The sequence below is a fragment of the Myxocyprinus asiaticus genome, chromosome 36 (genome assembly GCF_019703515.2).
Source record: "Myxocyprinus asiaticus isolate MX2 ecotype Aquarium Trade chromosome 36, UBuf_Myxa_2, whole genome shotgun sequence".
Lineage (NCBI taxonomy): Eukaryota > Metazoa > Chordata > Actinopteri > Cypriniformes > Catostomidae > Myxocyprinus > Myxocyprinus asiaticus.
This window is the reverse complement of record NC_059379.1, coordinates 14,826,005-14,852,954: the sequence shown is the minus strand read 5'-3', so window position 1 is coordinate 14,852,954 and position 26,950 is coordinate 14,826,005. Positions and strand designations below refer to the sequence as shown.

Below are 26,950 nucleotides of genomic sequence, written 5' to 3'. Positions count from 1 at the left end.
TGGAGAAAACAAATGCACGCAGTCGATACGCGAGATGTAGACAAGCGGAAAAGAAAAAAGTGAGAAAACAGGTGTGTGCTGTAAATACACGCAGTTGAAACAGTAGAAAAGTGGAAAAACCCTAGGCACGTGGTAAAATGGCAAACTAATAAAATGATGAACGTATAAGAATAAGCAATGCTAATCAGGCTAGCAAGCTACAAACGCTCATGCAGCATGCCGGCAGCAACCGGAACAGGAAGTCAACAATGGGGAGAGAGAAAGAGAGATCAGTCCTTTGCATTGCTCCCAGTTTATTTGCACTCAAACAAACATGCAAATGTAGTTGGCTATGTAATGCAAAAGTTGCAAAAATGTATCACCTTACAAGTCATGAGCTATAGTAAGTGTTTAGATGTCATAAGATAGCGCTGTATGAGGAACAGGGGGAATAGTAAGTGTTCATGAACTGTTAGGCCACGTTCACACACAGCAGCAAATACGGTTGTCAGACCTGTTTTGAGTGCTTAATACGGTTACGTTCACACACAGTTTGATTATTTACTAAATAAATATTTACATTTTCAGGTCTAACACCCGCACTCTTGGCAAACCTGTGCTCTGTGAACGAAACCGTACTGGACAACTAATTGTTAGTTAGCAAACACTGACTGTAAGAACGTAGCCACTATATGCCGTTTACCTGTGATTTTTGTCAAAGGGAATAATTTTCCCTTTGACAAAAGCACCTCTAGTGTTTATTTCACCAGGAAACTGGTGCATTAAGTATAACAAGCCATGTAAAAATCATTACCAGGTTGGAAAATCAGTAACTCCAGTTATACTGTATCTCTAGGAGCTAGTGACAGGCAACTCAGCACCCTCTTACTGATATGCATTCAGTAAACAGAGCTCCAAAGTCAATGGTGTGACTAATTCAGAATTATAAATGCAATGGGCATGTACCTTTCTTTATACCTCTTGAACAAAGTGATTCCATATTAAGGTTGGCCGTGCATCTTTTCCCCACTGAAATCCTCACGAGGAGGAACAGAGCTCACTTGGTTGATCAAACATGAACATAAATAAAAAAATATTGTGTTGATTCAGTTAGTCTGGTGCAAAATGGGAAAGTCCTCCGGCACCATGCAAATCTTGGAGGATCTGTGAATCTAATCAATACGGTTAAAAAAAAAAAAAATCAATCACGGTTGTTGGCTTGCTCATGAGTTCATTACCAGCAGCAGGTTAAGTAGGAGGTTGTTTCGATGAAAGAAGACACCGTGTGTTCAGGATCATACACACATCACATCATGAAGCTGAAGACATGCAGACACAGCAGGATGACAGCTGACAAGAGTGGCCTGCCCTGCTTCAGCTCCCACATCAGTCAATACTGATTGGCCTGCTCTGTGAAAGTGATGCACTGTTTTACCCCAACACAAAAATACCTACACATGAATCCTGTGTGGAACTTCCAAAAAGCCGAACTAAGAAAATGCTCTTTCAAAGTGTGACGACAAAAGAGGCATCTGGGCATGAAGCTCCTTTTCTGTGCTTTTCTCCAAATATATCCTTTGTTTATTCCAAACAAGAAGTTTAAAAGTCTTTCCATCATTTTTTTCCTCTCTTCTTTTATTTCTCTTTCTCTCTCTCACTCTGATGTACCTTCCTCCAAAAAATGTCATGACAAACTTCAACAGCCCAGCAAGCAGCCACTCTAAAGTTTTCATTGCCTGGCAATTACAACAACGCTGTCTCTCAAAAGATCCAACTTTCTTCACATATCACTAAAAATACTCTTCTTGTACATATCACTTGTTGCAATGTCCTGTTATTTGCTGCCTATATTTTGTACTTGTCAAACTGAAAGAGAGCTATTAGAGAAGCTTTATTGAAACAGATCATTCAAGATACTGGGGAGGAAGTCAAGCTTAAAGGGACAAGGTCCCATAAAGCAGTGTGTTGACTGACAGGCCTGCTGAGTAGAGGAGGGGATAAAAGGTTTTTTCTCAACCCAATATTATCACTATGTAGCTCTTAAAGGCAGACAGAGGTCTAAGAGAACAGACCTCGAACTGACATTGCTTTAAAGTGTTGCAGTCTAAAAATATGTGAGTGAGATATGTCAATGTCAATGAGAGCAGGTACAAGCCTAGGGGAAAAGGTGCTGTCAGTGAAATCTGAAAGACATGGTGGGGGAAAAAAATTAAAATAAAAAGTAAATCCCAGACAGAAACTGGACACCATTTTTGTATTGATAATTTTTTGGTTGAACATTCGTAGAAGCGGTGTTTGGTGCTCTTGGGAACAAGGCAAATCACTTCAAAGTCAAGGACACTGAGAAGTACATGCGATTTCAATATGTGCTCATGAATCTCGAGATTTTCTTGGATCAATAAGCTCTAGTAGACTGGTAAAGCTGTTCAATCCAGTGTAGACTCAGGAGACATTCAGACTAGGCTTAGCCATAGTGGTGTAAGATGATACGGCCTGCAGCAACAGACTAACTTACATCAGACCACCAGCGGAACATTCGAGAACTTCTCTGACTTCCTGCCTGATATGAATTCCCACATTTAAAATGAACCAAACCAAAACAGAAGTGGCACACTTAAGCAGGCACACTTAAAATAAATCCATACAATTTTATATACACAATGTAAAAAACATATAGGTAACACTTTACAATAAGTTTGTATACATTAACATTAGTTAAGAACATTAGTTAACATGAACTAACAATAAACAATACTAATGTTAATTTCAACATATAAAATGTGTATCCACCTTTTTCCTGAATGTGGAAGTGTCCCACAATTCATAACGGATGCTGGTCTCCAGTGTTTTCACTCGCAGCAGTGTAAGTGAATAATGTGAGGTTTAACGTTTAAATTTGTAAAAACATTTCAAAAAGCATGTGGCTCCTTAGTGCTAAGTCGCAATGCTGTTTTTTGACAGTGCCTCGCTCATCAAAGTTTAAAGAGTGGATGAATGACGTGAAACAATAGACCTAGGTTAGTAACGTTAATATCATTCACTTCTTCTAGCAATTAAGGTCGTTCACACCAAGAAATATAAATATAACGATAACTATAATGATAATAATATTAGTGTCCACACCAATGGATGATAACATTCTGCTTATTCTAAGCATGTGCTGCAGTTATCTTCACAGTCAAGAAAATGGATGTAGATGAACTGCTACTGCTCTATGTATCGCAAAGAAACCAAAAGAAAAACAGACGTAAACAACTTCAAAAGAGACAAGACAATGTTGTCAACATTAGCTCTGGCTACCAGATGTAATTTTATGCCTTAATGCCTTTTATTAATCTCCATTAATACTGAAGAAAAATGCAGAAAAAACATTGCCAGTTCTTAAGCAGGAGTGTCCATTTAGTTTGCGTGTGATAATGTAAGCGGCAATCTGTTACTGGTATGTGTTATTTTGAAGATGAGTGCACGTTGAGGCTTGAAACCTTTAAAGCTGGATGGATTTTGATTGGCTGTCAATGTTTTTATTGTTCATCAGCTGGAAAAAAATAGCTCTGAAAGTGATCCCAACGATATCTTTCCTCCGTGTCGTTATTGTTAAAGTTGTGGTGTGGACTCTGCTATTCTCTTACAGTTAAATTTTTTTTTTAAACTTTACGGTTATAGTTATCATTAAAGTTATCATTCTTGGTGTGAACGGGCCTTTAGAATCATCAAGGCGCCGCCCAGTGGTTAGTCAGGAAAACTGTGGATATGTTTACATTAGTTGATAGCATTATACAGTAGTAGTAGTATTATGAACTAACATGAACTAACAATGAACAATAGTATTTTCATAAATTAACATTTTCCAAGATTAAAAAATATTGAAAAAATAGTGCTCATTGTTCATTAGTAAATGCATCACATGTAATGCATTTATTATTTTAACAAATCAAACCTTATTTACTATAAAATGTAATTACTGTTTAAGACTGCATACATTTCCATACATTTTCCAGGCCTGGAAATCACACTTTTAAAATTCCCTAATATTTTCAGGTTTTCCATGACTGTGGAAAGCTTGCATCTGTTCTATATCAATGGTTTAAAATTCAGTCAATATTTTGTGGTAGAGATAAACTTACCTAATGCACTAGGAGGATAAATGACATATATAAAAGAACAGGCAAAAATACTGTAGAACAAGGAGTTTTACAAGTTGAGTTTCACACAGACTTTGACATTATTGCACAAAGTGGGCACTTTTTTTGTTGGTTTTAATTCTCAATTACGGTAGTGCTGCTGGTGATGAAAAGGTCAGGGGATAATAGTTATCGGCCATGCTTTTAGCACCCTCCCAAGTTTATATCACTCATATAACCAACAGGAGGAGGGCTAAATTTGTTTCACACAACAGACATAATACTCAGAAACAGGCTGACTACATTAAAACATATGACTCAGACATCCTCTATATCACGGGGAGGAAATATAAGGATGAATCAAACAGAAACAGAACATATAGTGAAGTCTGAGATAAAATTATTTCATAACTCACCTTTCTTTTTTTTTTTCCAAGTAATTTTTGCTTGCATAGTGCTGCAGTCTGCATGGACTAACCTATGGTAAATGTGAAGGGGAAAGCATTTTAGGACAATTTTGGGAGTTACTCACCTGACTGGCCGGGTGGAGGAACACCAGATGCCCCTCGTGGGAGGCACATTAGCACCGTGAACACTGCTGCTTTGCCACCCGAACAGGGTTCCACAGCAACTGGCTTTGGCGGTCCCTGTTGAAAGATCAGAGGAGAGGAAATGTGTCATATATAACAAGCCTTCTCCTGAACACGTCACCATCAGTCACAAATGTCAGTCCTCATGTGAGCTGACATTGTAGGATGTCTCTCACGTCGACAGAAAAGGGTAAAAATCACATTTTAATAATCTCACAGTTACAAATCATCCCCCTGAGACTAAAAACAGACTCATACAGTTTCAAAGTTCACATCTTTCACGCATAGGCGGAGAAAATCTGTGACATTTGAGGTTGTACCAACTTGTGTTGTGTTGTGCCACCCGGACTCTGTCCCTATAAATACTGCTCTGGTTAGACGTATGCATCAGCGGGTCTCTGACGGCAGCAGAAGAATCAGTGGTGGAATGAGGCGGCCACAGGCAAACACAGTGATCTTAAAATGTCATCTTTCATCTCACATTACAGATTATTCAGCTAACACACTACGATCAGAGTGTTCGTACACTCACATACAGTGGTGGAAAAGGTACTAAATTTCCATACTTAAGTAAAAGTAGAGATACCACACAAATGTATTACTTAAGTAAAAGCCATCCATTAAAATACTAAAGTAAAAGGTACATGTTTTTTTAAAATGCTTAAGTATCAAAAAGTACAAGTTAATACTGCAAATTCAAATCTGTTCGTCTTATAATATAAGACCCATTCATGCTGTTATTTTTAAAGCCATATAATTGAGACTCTCATAGGTAATATTGGATACAATAAGGGATAGTTCAGTAAAATAAGTAAAGCTGAGTTGCAGGTGGATAAGGGCAGGGCATTTTATTCAGAAAATAAGCTATAATTCATGGCAATGAACATGATCAGCATATAATTAATTAAAAAAATAATCAGTCATTTTACTATGTATAAGTTTAAAGGGGTCATGACATAAGGAACCAAATTTTCCTTGATCTTTTGACATACAAGAAGTCATTGTACTATAAAAACTTACTGTAAGTTTCAGAACTGAAATCTTCCCCCTTATTAGATAAATGGCCTGTTTGGAATTTGTGTAACTTGTGACGTCACAAGGACCAAATAAATCTGCATATGACTGTTTCTTCAGCAAGAAATCAATGCCTATTTTTCATCATTGCACCCTTGGTCCTGCCCGCTATTGATCACAGTCAGTCAGCCAGGTAAAGAGGAGAGAGATGAGCCAGTCATTGGAGATGACTGTTTCCGGCAATGCGAGCCGAATTTTAAATGGGTCATGAAATGGAAAATCTGATTTTCCTTGATCTTTAGACATATAAGAGGTAACTGTACTATAAAAACATACTGTACATTTCACAGGCTTGTGATGGGCTATGCACAATAAGGCAGGAAAATGTACCAAGCAATGTGAAAATGAATTAAAAAAATATATAAATTACATGTTCTTATGAGTGCTGACCCCTCTTCATCGTGTGGCTAGTATTATTTCTGGATTGTTTATTTAAATTCACAGAGTTTTTACAGAGAGTGGTCTCCCAAAAACGTATGGCCATTTTTTTTTTTTTTTACATCTGCAACTCGAGTTAAAAAAACTTGTCTAGACTGAACATTTTCTAATGTCTGGACCACTGATATATAGTATATTATAGATCAGTGGCCTGGACTCTATCTGCAGGGTTTTATGACTACATACAAATGGTTAAATATACTTGCAATGAACACTATCTGTGAAGATAAATCTCACAGTTTCACTGCTAATATCACATCAGTAATGCTGGAATTGCCCCTTAACAATGGCAATTTTAACTTGTCAGCAAACCCGTTTAATATCCAACCATTTTATTTGTCTTGATGAATTAAAATAAACCTGTTTTACTTGAATGAAATCCTGTCGGCGAAAAGATGCTCTGCATCTTGCTGTTCTTGTGCCCAACTGCGCTATTTTTAATTGTTGGTGTATGTAAACAAGCACTAGCTGGACATCTTTGACCATTTGGATATGTTTCTGGCGATCTGCAACTCAGTGTACCAATGTGTGTGGGTCTTGTTCATCGTGCTATGGACTGCGTATGTGCGAATATCAGCATGGACTGCTTGTGCACCAGTCATAATACGATTCAAGCATTGCAAAGGAAATGTTACTGAAGAATGTGGCAGTTAAAAACAACTGGAATTGACTGCAAAATTGTAAGCAATTTCATTCATGAATACTTCATATGTCATGACTGTTTGACTGTTTGTTATGGTGCTGATGTGCTTGAGTGAACAGTTTAATATATTTGGATGCAATGTGTTGGATGTGCGTTATGTGTAAAACCTGAAATTTAGTTTTAGAATGTTGTGGAGAGCTTGTTTATTCTCTTCTGATTGAGTTTCAAATATGGCTGAATTTGAGGGGCTGCACAATGTTAGCCAATCAGAACAGTGGGCATTTACACTGAAGTTTAAAGGAGACGCTGTGGCAAAAACCAAGCGTTTGAGACAGAGGGCCAGAAACAGGGTGGAAAATGATCATTTATTATTAAACTATGACAGTTTTGGTGCAAATTTTTTAACTGACATTATCAGTGGACCTCATGGAAGATAACAATAATAATAATAATAATAAAAATAATTCGTATCCAATAATTCATGATCCCTTTAAGAGCAGTACAAGTGCAACTTTTAAAAACACGTCTCATTCTGCTGCTGAGAAACACATGCTGTTCTGTGTGTAAACAAACACAGAAGATGTGAGATGTGAAGACCAGCATCTCTGCTTTGGCCTGATGAAGCCGGTTGAAGCACCCGTGAACATCACCATGGATTGTATTACGTTTTATGCATATTCAGAACATTCCAGCATGGATTGTTTGTGTTTTTGGGCTCACATCAACGCTGATTGCTTGTGAACCAGTCACAATATGATTAAAGCTTTGCAAAGGAACTGTTATTGAAAGATGAGGCAGTTAAACACTAGCAGACCAGTGAGTAAACGGTTTCATTCACGAAAGTTTCAAATGTCATGACTGTTTGATAGTTGCTGTGCTTGTTGAGTGAACATTTTGATACATTCAGATGAAATGTGTTGGGTGTACATTGTGTTAACCCTGAAATGTAGTTTTATAAATTATAATGTAAAGCTTGTTCATTTTCTTCCAATTGAGTTTCAAATATGGCCAAATTTGAAGGGCTGCACAAGTTTGCCAGTCATAACAGTGGGCATTTACATTGAAGTCTTAAAGGGCCAGATAGCTTAAAACAAAGCGTTTCGCACAGAGGGCCAGAGACATGGTGGAAAATAGGGCTGGGAGGCAGGACGATGTAATTGGATATCGACGATATCTTACAAATACGGCAATGCTGATTGTGACAATCATTGACAGACGATGATTGACAATATCGGAAAATGGCAAAACCATGGATCTGGGAAGTTATATATTAAACAGTATTGTTGTAATAATATAGTATATATACAGTTGAAGCCATTAGTTTACCTACACATTAGCCAAATACATTTAAACTCAGTTTTTCACAATTCCTAACATTTAATTGTAGAAAACATTCCCTGACTTAGGTCAGTTAGAATCACTACTTTATTTTAAGAATGTGAAATGTCAGAATAATAGTAGAGAGAATGATTTATTTCAGCTTTTATTTCTTTCATCTCATTCCCAGTGGGTCATAAGTTTACATACACTTGGTTAGTATTTGGTATCATTGCCTTTAAATTGTTTAACTTGGGTCAAACGTTTTGGGTAGCCTTTCACAAGCTTCTCAAAATAAGTTGCTGGAATTTTGGTCCATTCTTCCAGACAGAACTGGTGTAACTGAGTCAGGCTTGTAGGCCTCCTTGCTCGCACACGCCTTTTCAGTTCTGCCCACATATTTTCTATCGGATTTGTGATGGCCACTCCAGTACCTTGACTTTGTTGTCCTTAAGCCATTTTGCCACAACTTTGGAGGTATGCTTGGGGTCATTGTCCATTTGGAAGACCCATTTGCGATGAGCTTTAACTTCCTGGCTGATGTCTTGAGATGTTGCTTCAATATATCCACATCATTTTCCTTCCTCATGATGCCATCTATTTTGTGAAGTGTACCAGTCCCTCCTGCAGCAAAGCACCCACAACATGATGCTTTCACCCCCATGCTTCACGGTTGGGATGGTGTTCTTCGGCTTGCAAGCCTCACCCTTTTTCCTCCAAACATAGCGATGGTCATTATGGCCAAACAGTTCAATTTTTGTTTTATCAGACCAGCGGACATTTCTCCAAAAAGTATGATCTTTGTCCCCATGTGCACTTGCAAACTGTAGTCTAGCTTTTTTATGGCAGTTTTGGAGCAGTGGCTTCTTCCTTGCTGAGCAGCCTTTGAGGTTATGTCGATATAGGACTAGTTTTACTGTGGATATAGATACTTGTCTACCTGTTTCCTCCAGCATCTTCACAAGGTCCTTTGCTGTTGTTCTGGGATTGATTTGCACTTTTCACACCAAACTATGTTCATCTCTAGGAGACAGAATGCATCTCCTTCCTGATCGGTATAACGGCTGTGTGGTCCCACGGTGTTTATACTTGCGTACTATTGTTTGTACAGATGAACGTGGTACCTTCAGGCATTTAGAAATTACTCCCAATGATTAATCAGACTTGTGGAGGTCCACAATTTTTTTCTGAGGTCTTGGCTGATTTCTTTTGATTTTCTCATGATGTCAAGCAAAGAGGCACTGAGTTTGAAGGTAGGCCTTAAAATACATCCACAGGTACACTTCCAATTCAGTACACCACCTATCAGAATATAATTGGCTAATTGTCTAAAGGCTTGACATAATTTTCTGGAATTTTTCAAGCTGCTTAAAGGCACAGTTAATGTAAACTTCTGACCCACTGGAATTGTGATTTAGTCAATTAAAAGTGAAACAATTTGTCTGTAAACAATTGTTGGAAAAATTACTCATGTCATGCACAAACTAGATTTCCTAAACGACTTGCCAAAACTATAGTTTGCTAATATGAAATCTGTGGAGTGGTTAAAAAATGAGTTTTAATGACTTCAGGCTAAGTGTATGTACATTTCTGACTTCAACTGTATATAAAACAGTAGCCCAGGGTGTAAAACTAGCACCTGCCAAATGCAACGAGGCTGAACCCAGTTCGCGAGCTCCTCGTCCAAATGCAGGAATTTCATGTGTGGGTAATTTTACTCATCTACCCGCATCAGGCAGGCGACATGTAAGATGTCTCGGAGTGACACATGACAAGAAATGCTGTTTGACACAAAGACACGTGCTTGAAGAAACACACTTGATTATATTTTCAAGAACAGAAAAAGAAAAGCTATCAATGTCCGTGTCTGATTCACTGTTTCTTCAGAGGCGTGCAGTGCAAGTATTTTTAAGAACAGAAAAAAGAAAAGCTGTCAATGCCCATGTCTGACTCGCTGTTTGTTCAGAGGCGTGCAGCATGAGTTGGAACAGGTCTCGTGTCTTGTGGAACAGGTGCGTGTAAAGAGTTATCACCCTTTAATTCGACAAGTGTCATTCGTTTCATTCGCCTGAAAACTGTTTGCAAGAATAATGTCATCTATGAGAGTGCTGCAAATGATCATCGCTTAATTCAGGAGGTGCTGTGAGTTCAGTTCGCTTTATTTCCAGGAAGCAGTTTGCGGGTAACATACATTGTAAATGCAACTCTGCAGGTTCAGTAATATATGTCTTTGTATTAAAGAAACAAAGATGAAAGTGATTAAATCATAAAATAATACAAGACACGTTCACCTTGAACCTAAAATTTTATTCTTTTTTTTTTGTCTTTAGGCAGCATTAACTGTATTACCAAAATGCAATACAAACACAAATTCGATAAGAACACAGATTTTGCATTATTTTGGGAACACAAGGGAATTTAATAGGCTTATTTAATATTATTAATTATTAATATGTAGGCTAATAGTAATTTTCTACCTCTTGTCATTGACGGGTACGGGAGGTGGTTATATAAGATTTTTTGATCACTTCATTATTTTTGATCGGTTTTCTGTTTTAAGTGCATTTTGAATTTAGAAATGTCTTAAGTTTTTCATGTTTCAATAAATTAATGTAATTTTTAAAGCAAAATCAATAAAGCAAAAATATTCCCTGACCCTCAACAGGGGGGTTAATGATGTAATCGGATATTGCAATATTTTTTAAGGCGATTATCTATAAAATATTTTTTACAAATCACCCAGCCCTAGTGGAAAATGATCATATTTTATTAAATTATGACTGTGGGGCCTGGGTAGCTCAGTGAATATTGATGCTGACTACCACCCCTGGAGTCATGAGTTCGAATCCAGGGTGTGCTGAGTGACTCCAGCCAGGTCTCCTAAGCATCCAAATTGGCCCGGTTCATGGTCACATGGGGTAACCTCCTCGTGGCCGTGATTAGGGGTTCTCGTTCTCAATGGGGCACGTGGTAAGTTGTGCGTGGATCACGGAGGGTAGCATGAGCCTCCACATGCTGTGAGTCTCCGCAGTGTCATGCACAGCGAGCCACACAATAAGATGCGCGGATTGACTGTCTCAGAAGCGAAGGCAACTGGGACTTGTCCTCTGCCACCCGGATGGAGGTGAGTAACCGCGCCACCACGAGGACCTGCTAAGTAGCGGGAATTGGGCATTCCATATTGGGAGAAAAGGGGATAAAAAAAAAATAATTACAATTAAACTAGTACTGTTTTGGTGCAAAAAAAAAAAAAAAAAAAAACTTTAATGACACTGTAAATGTAAAAAATAAATATATCATGACCACTTTAAGATATTTACTAATTCTGTCCCTGAGAAATTTTAAGTTGAATCTATCCTTTTAAAAAAATAGTTAGATACGCTACAAGCTATTTACAACAGGGCTTCACAACACTCAAGTATTATCTTTATTAAAAATATATATAACTATCAGTAACAAACAGCATTTGAACAGAAATACCAGTGTGTAAGTAAATGTAAAGGCATCCATGAAAATAAATGACTAGAAAACAGTGGTGAATTACAGCATTTAACTAAATATTCAGCAACAAATAAGACGTTAAATAATGCGTAATTCTGTGTGAAACTCAAATGAATCTTCCTTTAATACTGTTCATGTAAATAAATCCTCAGAACAATCCAACTGACTAAAATAAATCAAACTTCCCAATGCTTTATATGAGATAGAGAGGATGGTTTAGAAGAGCTTCATATACAAGTATCGTCCAAACGAACCGGTTCATTAAAATGAATCAGACTTTCTAAAGATTCAAATGAGAGAGTGGTTTAGGAGCGCACGTTTGATCAATGTCTTCTTGAATAGTGTGCACATAAGTGCTCATATGGGTGAACACATCAGGAAAATGTTAAAATTCTGGGACATTTTATGAAAGGAAATGTATTTTTCCAGGACAGACGGCCAAAAACCGTGACAATTCCGGGAAATCCTGGATGGGTGGCAACTGGAAATGACCGCTCTTTACAGAACATACAGACATATGCACACATGTCTCAAATTGAGTCTATACTCCGTGCTACTGGTCCTTTTGAAAGAATCAAAAGCATGCAACACCCAGCATGCGACACCCAGTTTCCATTCATAATCATTCATAAATGAAGTAAAATCATATGGTAAAAAACACTAGCTACTGTCATTATTCCACATCTTATAAGCGTCCTCCATGGTTTGTCTGTTCTTTGTATTCTGCAGCTTATATACAGTGATGAATACATTTAGACCATCAGGTTTATACACAGCAAGGAAAAACTGCATCTTATCTGCACATATGGAAGTGTGTTTGGCTTATTTAAGTTCAGACATTCGCAAGTCTTTCATAAAAGCGTGCAGCACTGGTCAGATGCAGACTTCATGAGCTCATGCCCTGAGTGTCTGTACTTGCGCTGGCTGCTGTCAGTCAAACACAATGCACTGTTTATAAGCTGGTCTTTGCTCTCTTTTCGCAAATAATGAAACAAACCTTTTTTTAATCAGGGTAACAAGAAATAAGTGGATCTGTAGGAGAGTAAATGTTGGAGAGTAAAAAGTATTTATTTGGCTACAAACATTTGCAAAGTAAACGTAAAGTTGAAACAAATTTTAAAACTCAAGAAAGTACAAAAAAGCTTTGTACACAACTGCACACATACATACTGCATGAATACATTTGTTAAAGGATTTGTCTGTTTAATGTGTTTTAATGACAAGATTATGTGAGTAGAGTGGAGTGACAGCAATCTTCCCTCTGAAAATTGACAGGCAATGTCAATTTTCAGAGGGAAGATTGCTGTCACTCAATCAGTTAAAAGAGCCAATCAATAAAGGTGATTGGCTCTTTTAACTGTAAGGACTTCCATTCCTACATACAGCCACCACATTCAGCGCAACGATTTCTCTTGGATAACCAACCGGATTTTTTTTTTAACACCTCGACACATCTTTTTAAATTCCACTACAAATCTTTGATCATCTCCAGACTCACGTTCGCCCTTTAAGTAATGATTTTTTACTAAATTTTTTTTAATTTTTTTTTTATCGTCTTTCTGATAATATTTCACAATTCCATCTTTAATTCTGTCCACTGGTAGCATATACACTGTTTAATAAATAGTAAAGTCTTGCTGACATGCAATTGCATTTTGTTCCATTAACATGTTGTTAATGAGGAAAAAATATGCTCCGATGCCTTATGCTCCCTGTAAAATCATGCAACTCCGCTATCCCACTCCACAACACTCATCTACTATGACAAAGAGAGGCATAAAAATCCCCTCCATTAAATGGAGTATGCATGTGACGTTATGTGTGTAGTATTGCCTTTTTAATAATCTCTCAGCTCATTAAGAGACACATCTCTGGCCCTCCACACACACTGATTCAGCTTTAGAGTGGCTTTATTCACCATTTAAATAGAGTGCCTCTTGAAGAGCCTTTCCAAGATCTGGCTGCAAGATCAGCCAAATAACGTTTTTTTTTTTTTTTTGTGATTCCCAATGCGCTCTAGGTTCTAGTGGTGGCGTAGTGACTCCGCGTCTGAGACGTCAATCCATGCATTTGATCACGTGGCCTGTTGAGCGCGTTACCGTGGACACCTAGCATGTGTGGAGGCTTCACACTATTCTCTGTGGCATCCAAGCACAAATCACCATGCGCACCACCGAGAGCGAGAACCACATTATAGAGACCACGAGGACATTAACCCAACGTGACTCTACCCACCCAAGCAAACGGGGCAATTGGTTGCTTAGGAAGCCTGACTGGATTCACTCAGCACGCCCTGGATTCGAACTTGTGACTCCAGGTGTGGTAGTCAGCGTCTTTACTTGCTGAGCTACCCAGGCCCCCTCACAAAATAAAGTCTTAATATCTTATCTTGGTTGCCAAAATGTATAAAAAAAAAATAAAAAAAAATAGAAGGCACAAGGAAAGGGGGCAGACAGATTTGTTACAAGAATAGTCCTCCGCGAGCCTAATAATCTGCCTTAAAGTACACGCATTGTACCAACAAAGTTACCCCAAGGTACTTTTCTATGAAGCAGAAAGCTTTAATATGAACCTGTCCCCTTCCCACCTCAATATAATTACAACAATTATTGGAGAGCACAGCATACATTTAAATGAGCTCCCTGTGGCTCTGCAACAGTGGACTGATACAGTGTGCAGATCCTTAAAATTAAGCTAATGACATATTTTAGTACCTGAATGACTGCCATCTTGTGTCAGATCACTCAAAGAAACAGACCATCAAGTCAAATATCTGTCTCTGTCCATTTCCCAATGCTCAGATCAACCTCACAAAAAATTAGAGCTAGATTTTTAAATTTTTTAGGAGCAAATGTGAGTGGTGCTTGCTAATGCAAAACCCACCGCCATGGTGCCACAGTGTTGTGGATGGTCAGGGAGTTTGCTTTATGGTTGCTGCTTAGGTGTTTTTTTTATTTTATTATTATTGCTTTTTTGCAGTACTAAGTTGTTCTGGGTTTTGCTTACTAGCACAAGTTTAAAGAGCCCACACTTAAGTTTTCAATTCTGGTTCCTAGATACTGTCTTGGTCCCCCTTCAATGAAGACATTTTTTGGCAGTTATATTGTCCGCCAGTCAAATTTGAAGGAAAAGTAATGTAAAGTCCCACAAATGTTGGATCAATTACATGCTGAAGTTGCATACTTAAGGTTAGGGGTTTGTTCAACTCCCTAACACGGAGTATGAGCAGTAGTTAAAGTGATCCTTGCATTAGCAAGCACCAATAGTTATTAATTTATGGAATTTTTAATAGTACTAACAGTACTTTGATATACAGTACTTTTAACATTTCTTTGATATACCTTAAGGGGAGCTCCAAAAACTAGCTCCTAGCTACCAAGTCTAAGTAAAGCATTGCACAAGGAACCAACTGAAATTCAGAGCAACTCCTAAAGCAAGTAGCAGTTCAATACTTCTAAGTATAAGGAGGATGTAATGGATTATATTTCTAAAATGCATTTTGAGGGCCTTATGTTCTTTGTACCATTCTGCTGTACTCCATCCAGCTGTTTTGAACACTAGAATTCTTTTGTATGAAGTCCTATGTTAAGGCTCCCTAAAAACTCATCACAGTTAAGCCTAACAATACTAACAGTATTCCTTTGACATTTCTATTATACCTAAAGGGGAGCTCCAAAAACTAGCTCCTAGCTAGCAGGTCTAAAGACCTATTCGGACGGCATTTATTTTACATGGGAACGTGAGGTAATTCCAGCAATTTCAGGGGTAGTCGATGATTTTATTGCCATCCGAATCAGACAGCAATTTTCTCCCACCTCCCACGAGAAAATTCCGGGACGCATTACCTACTGTTTTTTGACAAACACCAAGGTCGTGTTGTAATATAATTACTGTCCAAATCCAAATTTCAAAAGACGTTTTGGAATTCATTTTTGATCACTGCTAAGTGCCATACATGCTACGCATGGTGACAGGTAATGTACTGTACAGTTGTGAACAATGGAGTATTGTGCAACAGAATTTTTTTTAATAATTCACATTAATAAAATTACATCACCGCTCCACCACAGTGAATAGGAAATCTTTAAGTAGAAGGAAAAGAAAAATGAGAGCCAGATCACAAACTTTTCAAATTGGCCATTATTATGGCAGCAACATGTAATAAAATTGAAATATTACATTTTAATTTAGAAACGTGTACAACATACATTTATACATAGTGCTTGCATGACTACTCATTTAATTGGGTCATCTAGTCCCAGAAAAGTAGCCAGGTCAATGTCTACCTTATTTAAAAGTTTGAATTTCCACCACCACTTTTTAAACACTGACAGATAATTCCAAATGATGTCCATCATTTTGATAGATAAAACATAAGAAAACCATTTTAACCATCTTTACGGTCTGTTATATGCTTCTCTCTCTCCCTGCGTACGCTTAAGAGAGAGAGCACAATTGAGATGATGCGGGTGAGAAACGAAGCATGCATACCCACATTGACAAATGTATTTGGCTTGCGTTGTCAAACAGTCTTCTCCCTACAGTTTCTTGATTAGTTTAATTGCTCTTTGCAATAATTTTGACTTGTGCCGTATGTGAAATTGTACACTGTAAATGTCCGCAGTGCTTTGCAGCGCTGTACACTCATACATGCTTTGAACATTTTATTTTCACTTTAGCGTAATTCCAAACATATTTGAATGCAAATAAAGAGGACACAGTTTCTGGACTGAGGCATTCTCCATATAACAAGCTCAACAGGAATTATGTGACCGAAAAATATTCTTGCTCATCACCTGTGATTTAATTTTCATCTGAACGCATGAGTTTTATTACAAAGGAGCCATGCAAATTTACTTTTACAGATGTCACCCTGAGAAACAATTGCTGTCCAAATAGGGCTTAAGTTCATCATTGCATAAGGAACCAATTAAAAGACAGAGCGACTCCTTAAGCATGCAGCAGTTCAATACTTCTAAGTATAAGAAGGATGTAATGGATTATATAAATAAAGCTAATATCAAACAAAAGAATAAGTAAATATGCTCATAATCATCGAAAGGAATAACATTTCTGGGAATGTTTTTGCTTGGGTAATAAAATCATAGGAGATGTGTTCAGGAGGTTGAACACTATTAAAAAATGACAATGTCGGAGCCTACAGTTCTATCTTACTTTGCAAGAGAACTCATGGAATGCGATGGCACAGGCGCGGAGGAGCTTGTTAAAGGTCAAATTAAGCCTGCGCTGACAGTGATGTCCATCAGGCCCAGTGAACAGAGGCTGTTATCAGAGCAATATCTGTCTCTTTGAGAGAAAAAGAGGCCACTTGTGCTGCACTTAAAAAGCTCAAAGCCATTGTTTCAGAGTGACAAGAGGTGGCAGGGGGCATCTAGCTTCCTCACTGATGCGTGTGCAGAATATTACTGTTTTTCCTCTTGATTTTTTCTCTCTCTCTCTCTCTCTCTCTCTCTCTCGCTCCCTCACACTGTGTAGGCATTTCTTAATTAAAATCAGTCAGTAATTTGTAGAGAACTTTCCTTTTGTACTCAAATCATAAGGACATGGCTGAGTTCATACCAAGTATTAGTCATGATGGCCAACTAGTTGACTAGACCACTAGTGAGGTTTAATAGTAATTATTTTTTTAGAAGACGCCTGTCTTTCGGCATTGTATTGAGGCTGGCACTGTTTTTTTAGTATCTTGCACAGTGTTGCATTTATAAGATGGCTAGGCTATATAAAATTGTAATTTTTAAAATGCGTTTCAAGAGTCTTGGGTTCTTGTACCATTCTGCTGTGCTCTGTCCAGTTGTTTTTGAACACTAGAATTATTTGTATCAAGTCCTACTATATGTAAAGGCTCCCTAAAAATGTATCATCACAGTTAAGCCTGATTTTCAATCCAAACTTTTTTCTCCTGGACAATCTAATGCACCCTAGGCGAACAAAGCCGGCGTTTATACTACACGCTACGTAGTTTTAAAATTATTTTGTTTAGGGTGATATCATGTGTTTAGCGTACTGTTCCAGCCACGGAAGTAAAGCCAATAATGCAGGTTTTTCTCTTCATGGAACACTGCTTTTAGTGCTGTATCACTTCTTTGCTTTATTAAACTTGTCACAGAGCCTCTTCCACTTTTTAAAAAAAACTCCAATCACTCTCCAAGCATTTGTCGTGGCTTCAAAGTTGTCCATTTTATTGACAGTAACCTCCTCAGCTGGCACGCGCGATTGTAAATACATTTATATAAAAAAAAAAACACATTTTAAAAGTAATGTCCAAACCCTACCCACGATTCACTTTAATCAATTATCGACGCTCTTCAACCAGCCGAGTTCTCCTAGGTCAAGAATTTCAGTGATGTACACGAACAGGAAAAATATCACCAAACGAACACATTGGCAGAACAAAAACGTAACTGCATTTTGTCATCATTTGTAAGTGAACTAAGTGAAGCCTGTTCACCCAGCAAGTATAAATGAGCCTTTAGGAGAATCCGAAACTGGCCTTATTTTATGGGACTTCCTTATATCATTTAAGTCATTCAGGCAACCCACAGACTAGTAGCTTTTGAGAACTTGTAGTTTTCAGTAAAATATGTAGTCACATCACAAGTTTACTCAATGGAGTAAAGTGGTTTGTACAGTTTTTACAGTAACCATCAGTATGTTAATAAAATTATGTTCTATGCAATGCAGACTTCAGGGAACTAGTCTCTAATCCCCCGAATGACACCCTATTTTAATATAAGTGATAGACAGCATGATCAGTGTCCACTGATAGTTTGACAGCTGTCTCAAGACCCTTCAATCTGCCCTTCATATGCATATCTACCTCTTAAATGACACAGCAAACCTTGTTATTTCTGGCAAAACCCACCTGTCAAATGATTCATGCTAAATGTCGCACTTAATTACATCTTAAGTATCAGTTTCTGGCCACTGTCATTGTCTGAGCTAGGCAGTTATGCATGATTTAAAGATCCATTTCAATGGAGGAGAATTTTCTGGAATCTGTTTGAAAACAGTGATTATTTTGCAGTTCCACCTGGTGAAGCTAGTGGCCCAGAAATAACACACTTCACCTTTAATAACTCAAGGAAAAATTCCTGAAGACAAATGTTACAGTTAGAGTACAATTTAAAGGGGGAGAAAGAACAGGTATGAAAGATAAATACAGAGAGAGAGAGTGAGAAAGACAGCAAGAGAATAACAGCTGTCTAAAGTGCAACCTGAAGTAATCAATAATTTCAGTTGTTGGAAGGAACAGCAGCATACATCATGTGCACACACCACTTTTCTCTCTTTCTCTTGCCATGTACCAATCACCCATGTGCCTTTCACCTTCATCACAATGACGTAATGGTAATGAAAGCCAAAATCACTGGGGCTCGAATCAGTCAAAGGTAAGTCATTAGAGGTGGGTCTTTGACTCTGATCTCATTGCAACTTGCAAGCTCTCTTTCCTGTGTCTGGCATCTCTCCCTTTAGAAACAAAGAGGTGTAAACAAAAAACACAATTGTTCTGAGTATTCAATAGTCTGTCTATAGCTAAAATTAACATGTTTTTTAGTGGATAGTTCACCCAAATTTGAAATTCTGTTATCATTTTCTCACCCTCATGATGATTTAAACCTGTTTGTCTTTCTTTATTCCATGGAACACAAAAGGAGATATTAGGCAGAATGTCAGCCTTAGTCACCATTCACTTTCACTGCATTTCCATACAAAGGAATTGATAGTGACTGAGAAAACATTCTGCCCAACATGGCCTTTTGTGCTCCACAGATGATATTGGTTTCATATGGGTTTTAACCAACATGTGGTGAGTAAATCATGACAGAATTTTCATATTTGGGTGAACTACAGTATCCCTATAAGGCTTGGTTTAAAAAAAAAAAAAAAAAAAAAAAAAAGGCACATTGTTTCAAAGACTTTTCCCTAAGGAATTCCTACAACACATCAATCCTATAAACTCTGTCACACAATACCCCTAAAAGGTTCTCATTAGTCTGTTATGGGTTTGTGGGACCATGTATTCAACAAATAAACCCTTTAACGAGACCTTCATTCCAGCCAACAACTCCAAACGATCAAATAAATCCATTTTCATGCATTTACTCTTATCCCTTACGGTTTCAAATCCAGTGATATTTGTCTCATTCACATTAGCCTTGCTCCACACAGATTAGAGTAATCCAATTGCAGGCCATTTAGAGAGTATTGCCATGACATAACTAATGAATAACGATAAAGTTTAGAGCCCTACGAGCAAGCTAAGCTAACGCTTGTTTGTAAAACGAGATTACAGTGGATTCCATTATGACACACATGCTGCAAAGACGCTTTGGGGAAGGTAATTTAAGAGTGAGGTTTTCATGTTATATGAACAATACACAAACAGGTTATTAGGGGTGCTTTCTAAGGCAATCAAGCAACACTATTAATATTGCTCATACTTGAGTTCAGGGATTTTAACAAAACCCTAACCCCAAGTATTAAACTTTGGCACATAATTCATCATACATAGTTTGTACTACGGATGGGAATGATACCTCAAATTACAAGCCTTTTTTGGGGATAAGTGTGTTATTAAATTTCTAAGTGATTGGACTTGCGATTTCTGCCTGCCAGATCAAAAAATTCCCCTAGCATTGCATTGACAAAAACCTCCTAAGCAATATCTAGGGACCAGAACATCATATAGAGTCTTTTGGCTTGGCCCAGTAACCAAAAGTCTGTTAACGCCCTAGCAACCACTGAGAACACCTTAGGAAAATACACTAGAAATAATCCTAGAAACAGCCTTAGAAAATACACTTTGCGAATACTGGAAAAGTTGTCAGGCCAACTTCAACATTGTGGAGGAGAGTTTTCCAAAGACGAGCCCCACTTTATTATTATTATTATTATTATTATTATTATATAATATTCAGATATTATTTTTTCTAAACATTTCATTCATTCAACATTTAAGTGCCCAAGAATGTCCAGAATGATAGGCCTGACCGTGAATACACTTAAAATGTAAACTCTAAAACTTAATTTTGCAAAGCTGCTCACCTTTGAACATGTAGGTAAAGGACAGAACCAAACCAAAAATGTGTTCATTTAAATCTTGGGGGCAGAACGTTTCTTGCATGTTTGTCTCTAGGGGGAAAATAAATAAAAGACTAGCCAGCAAACAGATCTCTCTCATACAGCCCTGCTGACTAACAACTAATTGAGGGCCAACTCCATCCCATCCCACTCCACTGCATTCACTAACCTGTTGAAAACAGCTCAGCACCAGTGAGCCACATTCTAATCAGACACAGAGACAAACAGGCTGATGAGAGACGCTTCTCTGTTTACTTGATTTATCCTGTAAATCATCCGATCTTTCATTCACTAGTTTTCCCACACTGCATCCTTTTATTCGTTAATGCAGACACTTGCCGAATATCTGGCACTGCTGAGTATTTTAATGACATCATTCTATCACTTGTTTCACATTCTTCATTATTATTACATTTTCTTTATTCCAACCATTTCTCATTTCCTCTGTTCCTCTCTTTGCACATTCAAAAATATGCATCGCAGTAACTGGCTGCTGCCAAAGATGAAGCTGATAAGCTACTGCTGCCACGAGTATTAAGCAGAAAATGGGAATGGAAACACAAACAAAGCCATAAACCAACAGGGCAAACCTCTTTATCTATATGTTTCTCCAGCTCTTAACGGCCTGCGGAGCATCTCATTTGCATGGCTAATACGAGCATTCGTAGAGACAGGGAGCATGAGCGCTGGTCTATAGATAAGAGCTCACTACTGCGTGCTCTCAAAGAGAAGAACGGCTACATACACAATATAATATAAACAGCCCTCTCTGTTGCCTGGTGACAGCCTCCATCCATCATACTCTGTCACTGTTAATGGGCCCATATGTTGTGCGCTGGCCATGGTGGTGGAGCGGCATCTGTGCATCTGCACCACTGTAAATGGGCTGGCTTCACTTTGGCTCTATAACGCACTTCTGAGGACCTCAATGCACAATTCTTTCTCCAGCCCAGTCAAGACCAACACAGACCAGCCCACTACAATGCATAGCCAGAGCAGTCTTTATGTGACCTGTGATGGATGCTGCATGACCTTGACAGCTCTCACTATAGAAATTGACCCCTGTGCTTGATGAGCACAGTTTTTTTTCCTGTGTTGACATATTTCCTAATGAAATTCAAAGTTTGAGTGGAACATATCGAAGGCTCATCCCTTTTTTAATTAAAAAAAAAAAAAAGGCCAATAGGCCAATAAACTTAAATAGCAAAAAGGCTTCAGTTATGTCACAGCCATTTGCTACCTTCTATTCAGTTAAAGGTGGCATTAGAAGAAGGGACTTTCAAATTTCAAGAGAGCATTTGACTGGACAAAATCTATGTAGCGCAAGATGAGTCATCAATATTTTGATCTGTTTGACTGTAAATTCTATATGCTTATATCCAGTGGTCGATTTGTAAAAACATTTTTAATGGGGATGGTGTAGTCAAAGTCTATTATTTATGGGTCACTGGCAAATTACACCCAAAATTAAAATGAGAAATGTTTTTAAAATCTAGTTTAAAACACGTCATATTCTCAGAAATGTCATCTTTGTCCAATTTGGTTTCATACATTTTTAAAAAACCAAAAAAAAAAAAAAAAAAAAAATCAAACTTTCAAATTGTCAAGTGGTGTAACCATTAAGTAAAACGTATTATAACACTTTCTTTGCACCTTGAATACATGAGTATAAACAACTTATTAATTTTAAGGAATTTGAAAAATATCGAGAATTTTACTCAGGGTTACACCACATGAACAAAATGTGCCTTTTCATAAACATGTCAAAATAAATATTAGATGTTTTTTTAAACATCTTCCTTTCTACAACTGTTGACTGCTGGGTGTTCCAATTTCTCCCATTTATTTTAATAGAAGTGGCCCGTCTATACTAAATAGTCTCAGTACCAATGTTTCAATGTCTCAGCAAACTAAATACTGACAAAACACTATTTTACTGTGTTTTATAGTTTTTATGGTCAACATAAACAACAAAATGGCTACCTGCATGTTTGTTACACCCAAAGATTTTGATTTGGTGGACAAAAAGCATTTTAAATTATGAATCATATTTTAAAACAATTGTATGACTTTTTATTTTAAGAAATAACAATAAAATATTATTCTGCACTAGTCATGTGTAATGGTGGCCAGCTGATAGATAGCTGTGCAATGTGAATAAACCTCACTCTCCTGACCTCAAGAGGTGCACTAGCGACTGACGCTAGAGACAGTAACTTTTAGCTTCCTTGTTAGCACACCCACCTCCCATGCCAGAGACGCCGGTTCGAGTCCCGTACTGAGCGGGTAGAACAGGAGCGTCACACATGCCAACATTTCTTTTTTCAGGAATTTCAGATTTTAATGAGACTTTGACTTTTTCCTTTTTTCTTTTACTGTCTCTGGACACATCACATTTTTTACTGTAAGCCCCAGAAAAATATCAATGACTTTAAACTCTGCAATTGAAAAATGTTCATCATTGAAGAGGTGTATTCAAGTAAATGGTTTTTGTGAATTGCATTTTTAATATATTTTTAATTTAATAGATCAGGACAAAAATGAGCGTCACTTCATTGACCCTTTGGACACAAGGCCATAATATGCACCTGTTACCCTCTGTAATTGTATTTTATGATTAATTTTGTGAAAAGAATCCACGTTATGATCATGAAAAAGGTTTTTTCTAGATCGCTTGCCCACTGCAGACATGCATTTTTTCTACTACCAATCTACTACTTGACCATGTTTGAAAGTGCGTGAAACATTTTAAAACTTGTGGCATAAGTTTCATGTGAACACTAGGAAGGACAAGTCAACCCATCGTAAACTCCGACATACTTGATTTACAGTGTTTTCAGACTAAAGCATCACCCTGGCAGCATATATCCAAACTGTACAAGTGTCCAGATCTGATTGGGGGATTTCACCTATAGAAATCTGGCAACCTCGGAATATAATTCTGACCAGCTAATCGCCTTTATTTAAAGTCTATTATTTATCAAACGTATTAAAATTAAAACATTTTCTTGCATGATTAGTTTGAAGTAATACATGACACAATTGATCTAAAGGGGATGGTAAGGGGGGATGGTGGTTTTACAAGGGGGATGCTTTTTGGTATTTCTTGCAACTAGGTGGATGGCATCCCCTCGCATCCCTCCTCAACTTGAGCCCTGCTTATATCTGCCAAAAGGGTAATTTTTTTTCAAGTTTTAGAAGTACACTAGTACAGTATATAAAGTAGATGGCTTCACAGTCCCAAAACAACAATTTTATTTCATTGGGTCTTTAAAAAAGCCTTTTACATCAGAGCAGTGGCTTAGAGGTCAGCTCACACGCATTGTTGCTCTCTTTCAGGAGAAGCAGGTCTGAATATGGCCTGTGTCAATATCCCATTTCACCTTCTTCTCCCCATCTTTTTCAGTAATCTCTCTATTTTTGCTATTTATATTATAGCAAAACATCTAAAATATTCCATTACTCATATTTATCATACATGCCTGGTTTAAACCTGGTGTTAACATCCATCTTGGGTGATCTGCTCTGTGTTCAAGGAATATTTCAGGTTCAATACAAGTTAAGCTCAGTCGACAGCATTTGTGGCATAACATATCACAAAAAAGAATTTTGACTTGTCTTTTCTTTCGAAAAACAAAAGCAAAAACTGAGGTTACAGTGAGGCACTTACAATGGAAGTGAATGGGGCCAATTTTTCGAGGGTTTAAAGGCAGAAATATGAAGCTTGTAATTTTATAAAAACACTTACATTAATTCTTCTGTTAAAACAAGTTTATTATTTGAGCTGTAAAGTTGTTTAAATAACTATTGTTTTAGGGTTAATAACTTTACATCGTTATAGCAACAAAGAAGAAATATTGGGTTCATAATTTATTTTCTACGAGAGAGGGGTGGCAGGTGGAAAAACGGAGACTGCAGTCCAAGCGGTGCCGCTTTACAAGCTTGTTCACAAGAATCCTGCCGTTTGTCATGCACAACTGCTTGCTGTGCACACCACGCAAGATAAAAATATTGTATCTCTCTGCAGCTGCCGCCTGTTACTGACCAATCAGAGCTGAATTTATTCACAAAGCAATCAAATGACATTTAGCTTTTGTTTAGTCAAAAAACAACATGGAGACGAATATACTCACTTTTGCTGAATTTCCTGAGCTATATAACATTTACTAAATTGGAAAACAGCCTCATGGGAAGCCATGAGTGAACGAGTCGGTGTACCAGGTGAAAATAGACTATGGAAACTAGATGATTGTGCGATGTATAGGCTACAAATGGGACACGGACCATACACTTTAATTTTCTCTTCTGTAAGAGGTGTCTGAACCATCAACTTTAGATAAACAGAAAATACAATTTCCCAGGCGGGTTATTGGCAGAGTGTTTTGTGGATTTTGAATGTACATTTGTAGCCCTCCCATTTGAATTATTGATGTGATGTTATTTATATCATACCAATTTGCCAATAAAAATATGCAGTGTTGGGCAAGTAACTCAAAAAATGTAGCTAGCAAAGCTACCAACTACTCAACAGAAAAATTAGTTAAGCTAAGTTAAAAGCTACACTTGAGAAACAATAGCAAGTTACACTATAAGCTACACGCCAAAATGCTACATTTAAGCTACTTCATTTTTGTTTTCAACTGCAGATGCACAGAGCATACTGTCATAGACAAAGCACTTAAAACTTGTTCACATGACATTTATCAAAGCCATGGTACAGTATATTCGTTTTTTGCAATATGGTATACAAGTACGCAGTAGGTGAAATACGTATGTGCACGTAAAACAAACATGTACATTCATATTTAGACATGCTATCTATACAAACCCATGTGTTTGACCTGTAAAATCACTATTTTTACATTTTAGTTTTCATATTTATACTGCTACCTCTACAAACCCATTTAAATGTAATTTCATTTGCACATTTCTGTATAAAAACTCTGCATACATACAGACAGTATACTATCAATCTTATCCTGTAATTCTGTGTCTAGCGGTTATATTTCTGTATGTACTGGTAGCTTTTGATAAGAGGCCAAATTCATTGTGTGTGTGTGTGTGTGTGTGTGAGAGAGAGCACATCTGGGCAATTACAATGTGATTTCTAATGGTAACAGATGGTAATACCATGGTACTTTGATATACAACTATTTATGCACCATTCTGCATTTGCATGGTGCTTCAAAGTACTTAAAAGAATACCATGTTACTACCATGGTAATTTGATATTTATTTACTTATTTATTTTTTTTATTATTATTTTTTAAGTGTTTTTGTGTAGGCTAAAAAGTGTTTTGATACTCGTTTAGTTGCCACAAATGCTGTCAACTGAGCTTAGCCTGTATTGAATCTGCAATATTTACTGAACTGCAGACAGAAGCTGAGCTTCAGACAAACATTACTGTTTTGAACAGCAGTCTGGATTGTCCTCTTTTTTTTTTTTTTTTTTATTAACAGTTTATGCTAAACAATTCAACAGCACCAGATGATGTCTCATTAACCTTTATAGAACAAAATTGCTCTCATTTCCCTCCTTTCACCTTCAGCTGCTGCCAGATCCCAGCAAAGTGGAGACAACATCTGGATCTGCCTCAATAGACTCCAAGAAGTGTCACTGTTGATCACTCAGTACATGATGAAGGCTGGTGGAGAACAACATGAGGGGCCACATATGCTAAACGAATAAATAGAACATCAGCCAGATGCTTAAGGATTTTAGACCATGTCCTCAAGAGATTAAAAATATACAGAGTAGCATTTGCTCAGTAGAGAGGCATATAGAAGAAAAGCTCCGAATCCACCGTGGACAGCAGTGGACAAAAGTGTTTACTACCAATAATGAGCATTTGTTTTTGGGCCTGTGTGTGTCTCATTAAATAAGCTCTATATCTTGGATCCAAGCTTGAAATGCTTTTGTAATTAAAGCTTTGATTGAATGAGCCGAGAGTTGAACCAGACGTCTTTGAAAGATGGTGCTTACAGCGAGTCTCCTGAGGTAAACCTGTGTGTCTATTGTAGCTGTTTGGGAGATCTGCACTGCTGGTGGAAATCGAGCCTCCAAGAGGCTGAGGAGATAATAGCAGGAATCAAGTCTGAAAAGAAGTTTCTCCTTCCACAACAAAGGTGACAGAACTTAGAGTGATGGAACACAATTTTGTATTTTAGCACATGAACAACATGTT

General features: G+C 37.5%; 1 protein-coding gene across 2 annotated transcripts in view; it reads right to left on the bottom strand.

The window, feature by feature from the left end:
• atrnl1b (attractin-like 1b) overlaps window positions 1-26,950 on the bottom strand; it is a 149,908-nt gene that overhangs the window by 16,754 nt on the left and 106,204 nt on the right. For both annotated transcript variants that reach the window (XM_051673902.1, XM_051673903.1), the window contains exon 28: window positions 4,633-4,747. In XM_051673902.1, the coding sequence (XP_051529862.1) occupies window positions 4,633-4,747 (115 nt within the window). The remainder of the gene's footprint in view (window positions 1-4,632; window positions 4,748-26,950) is intronic.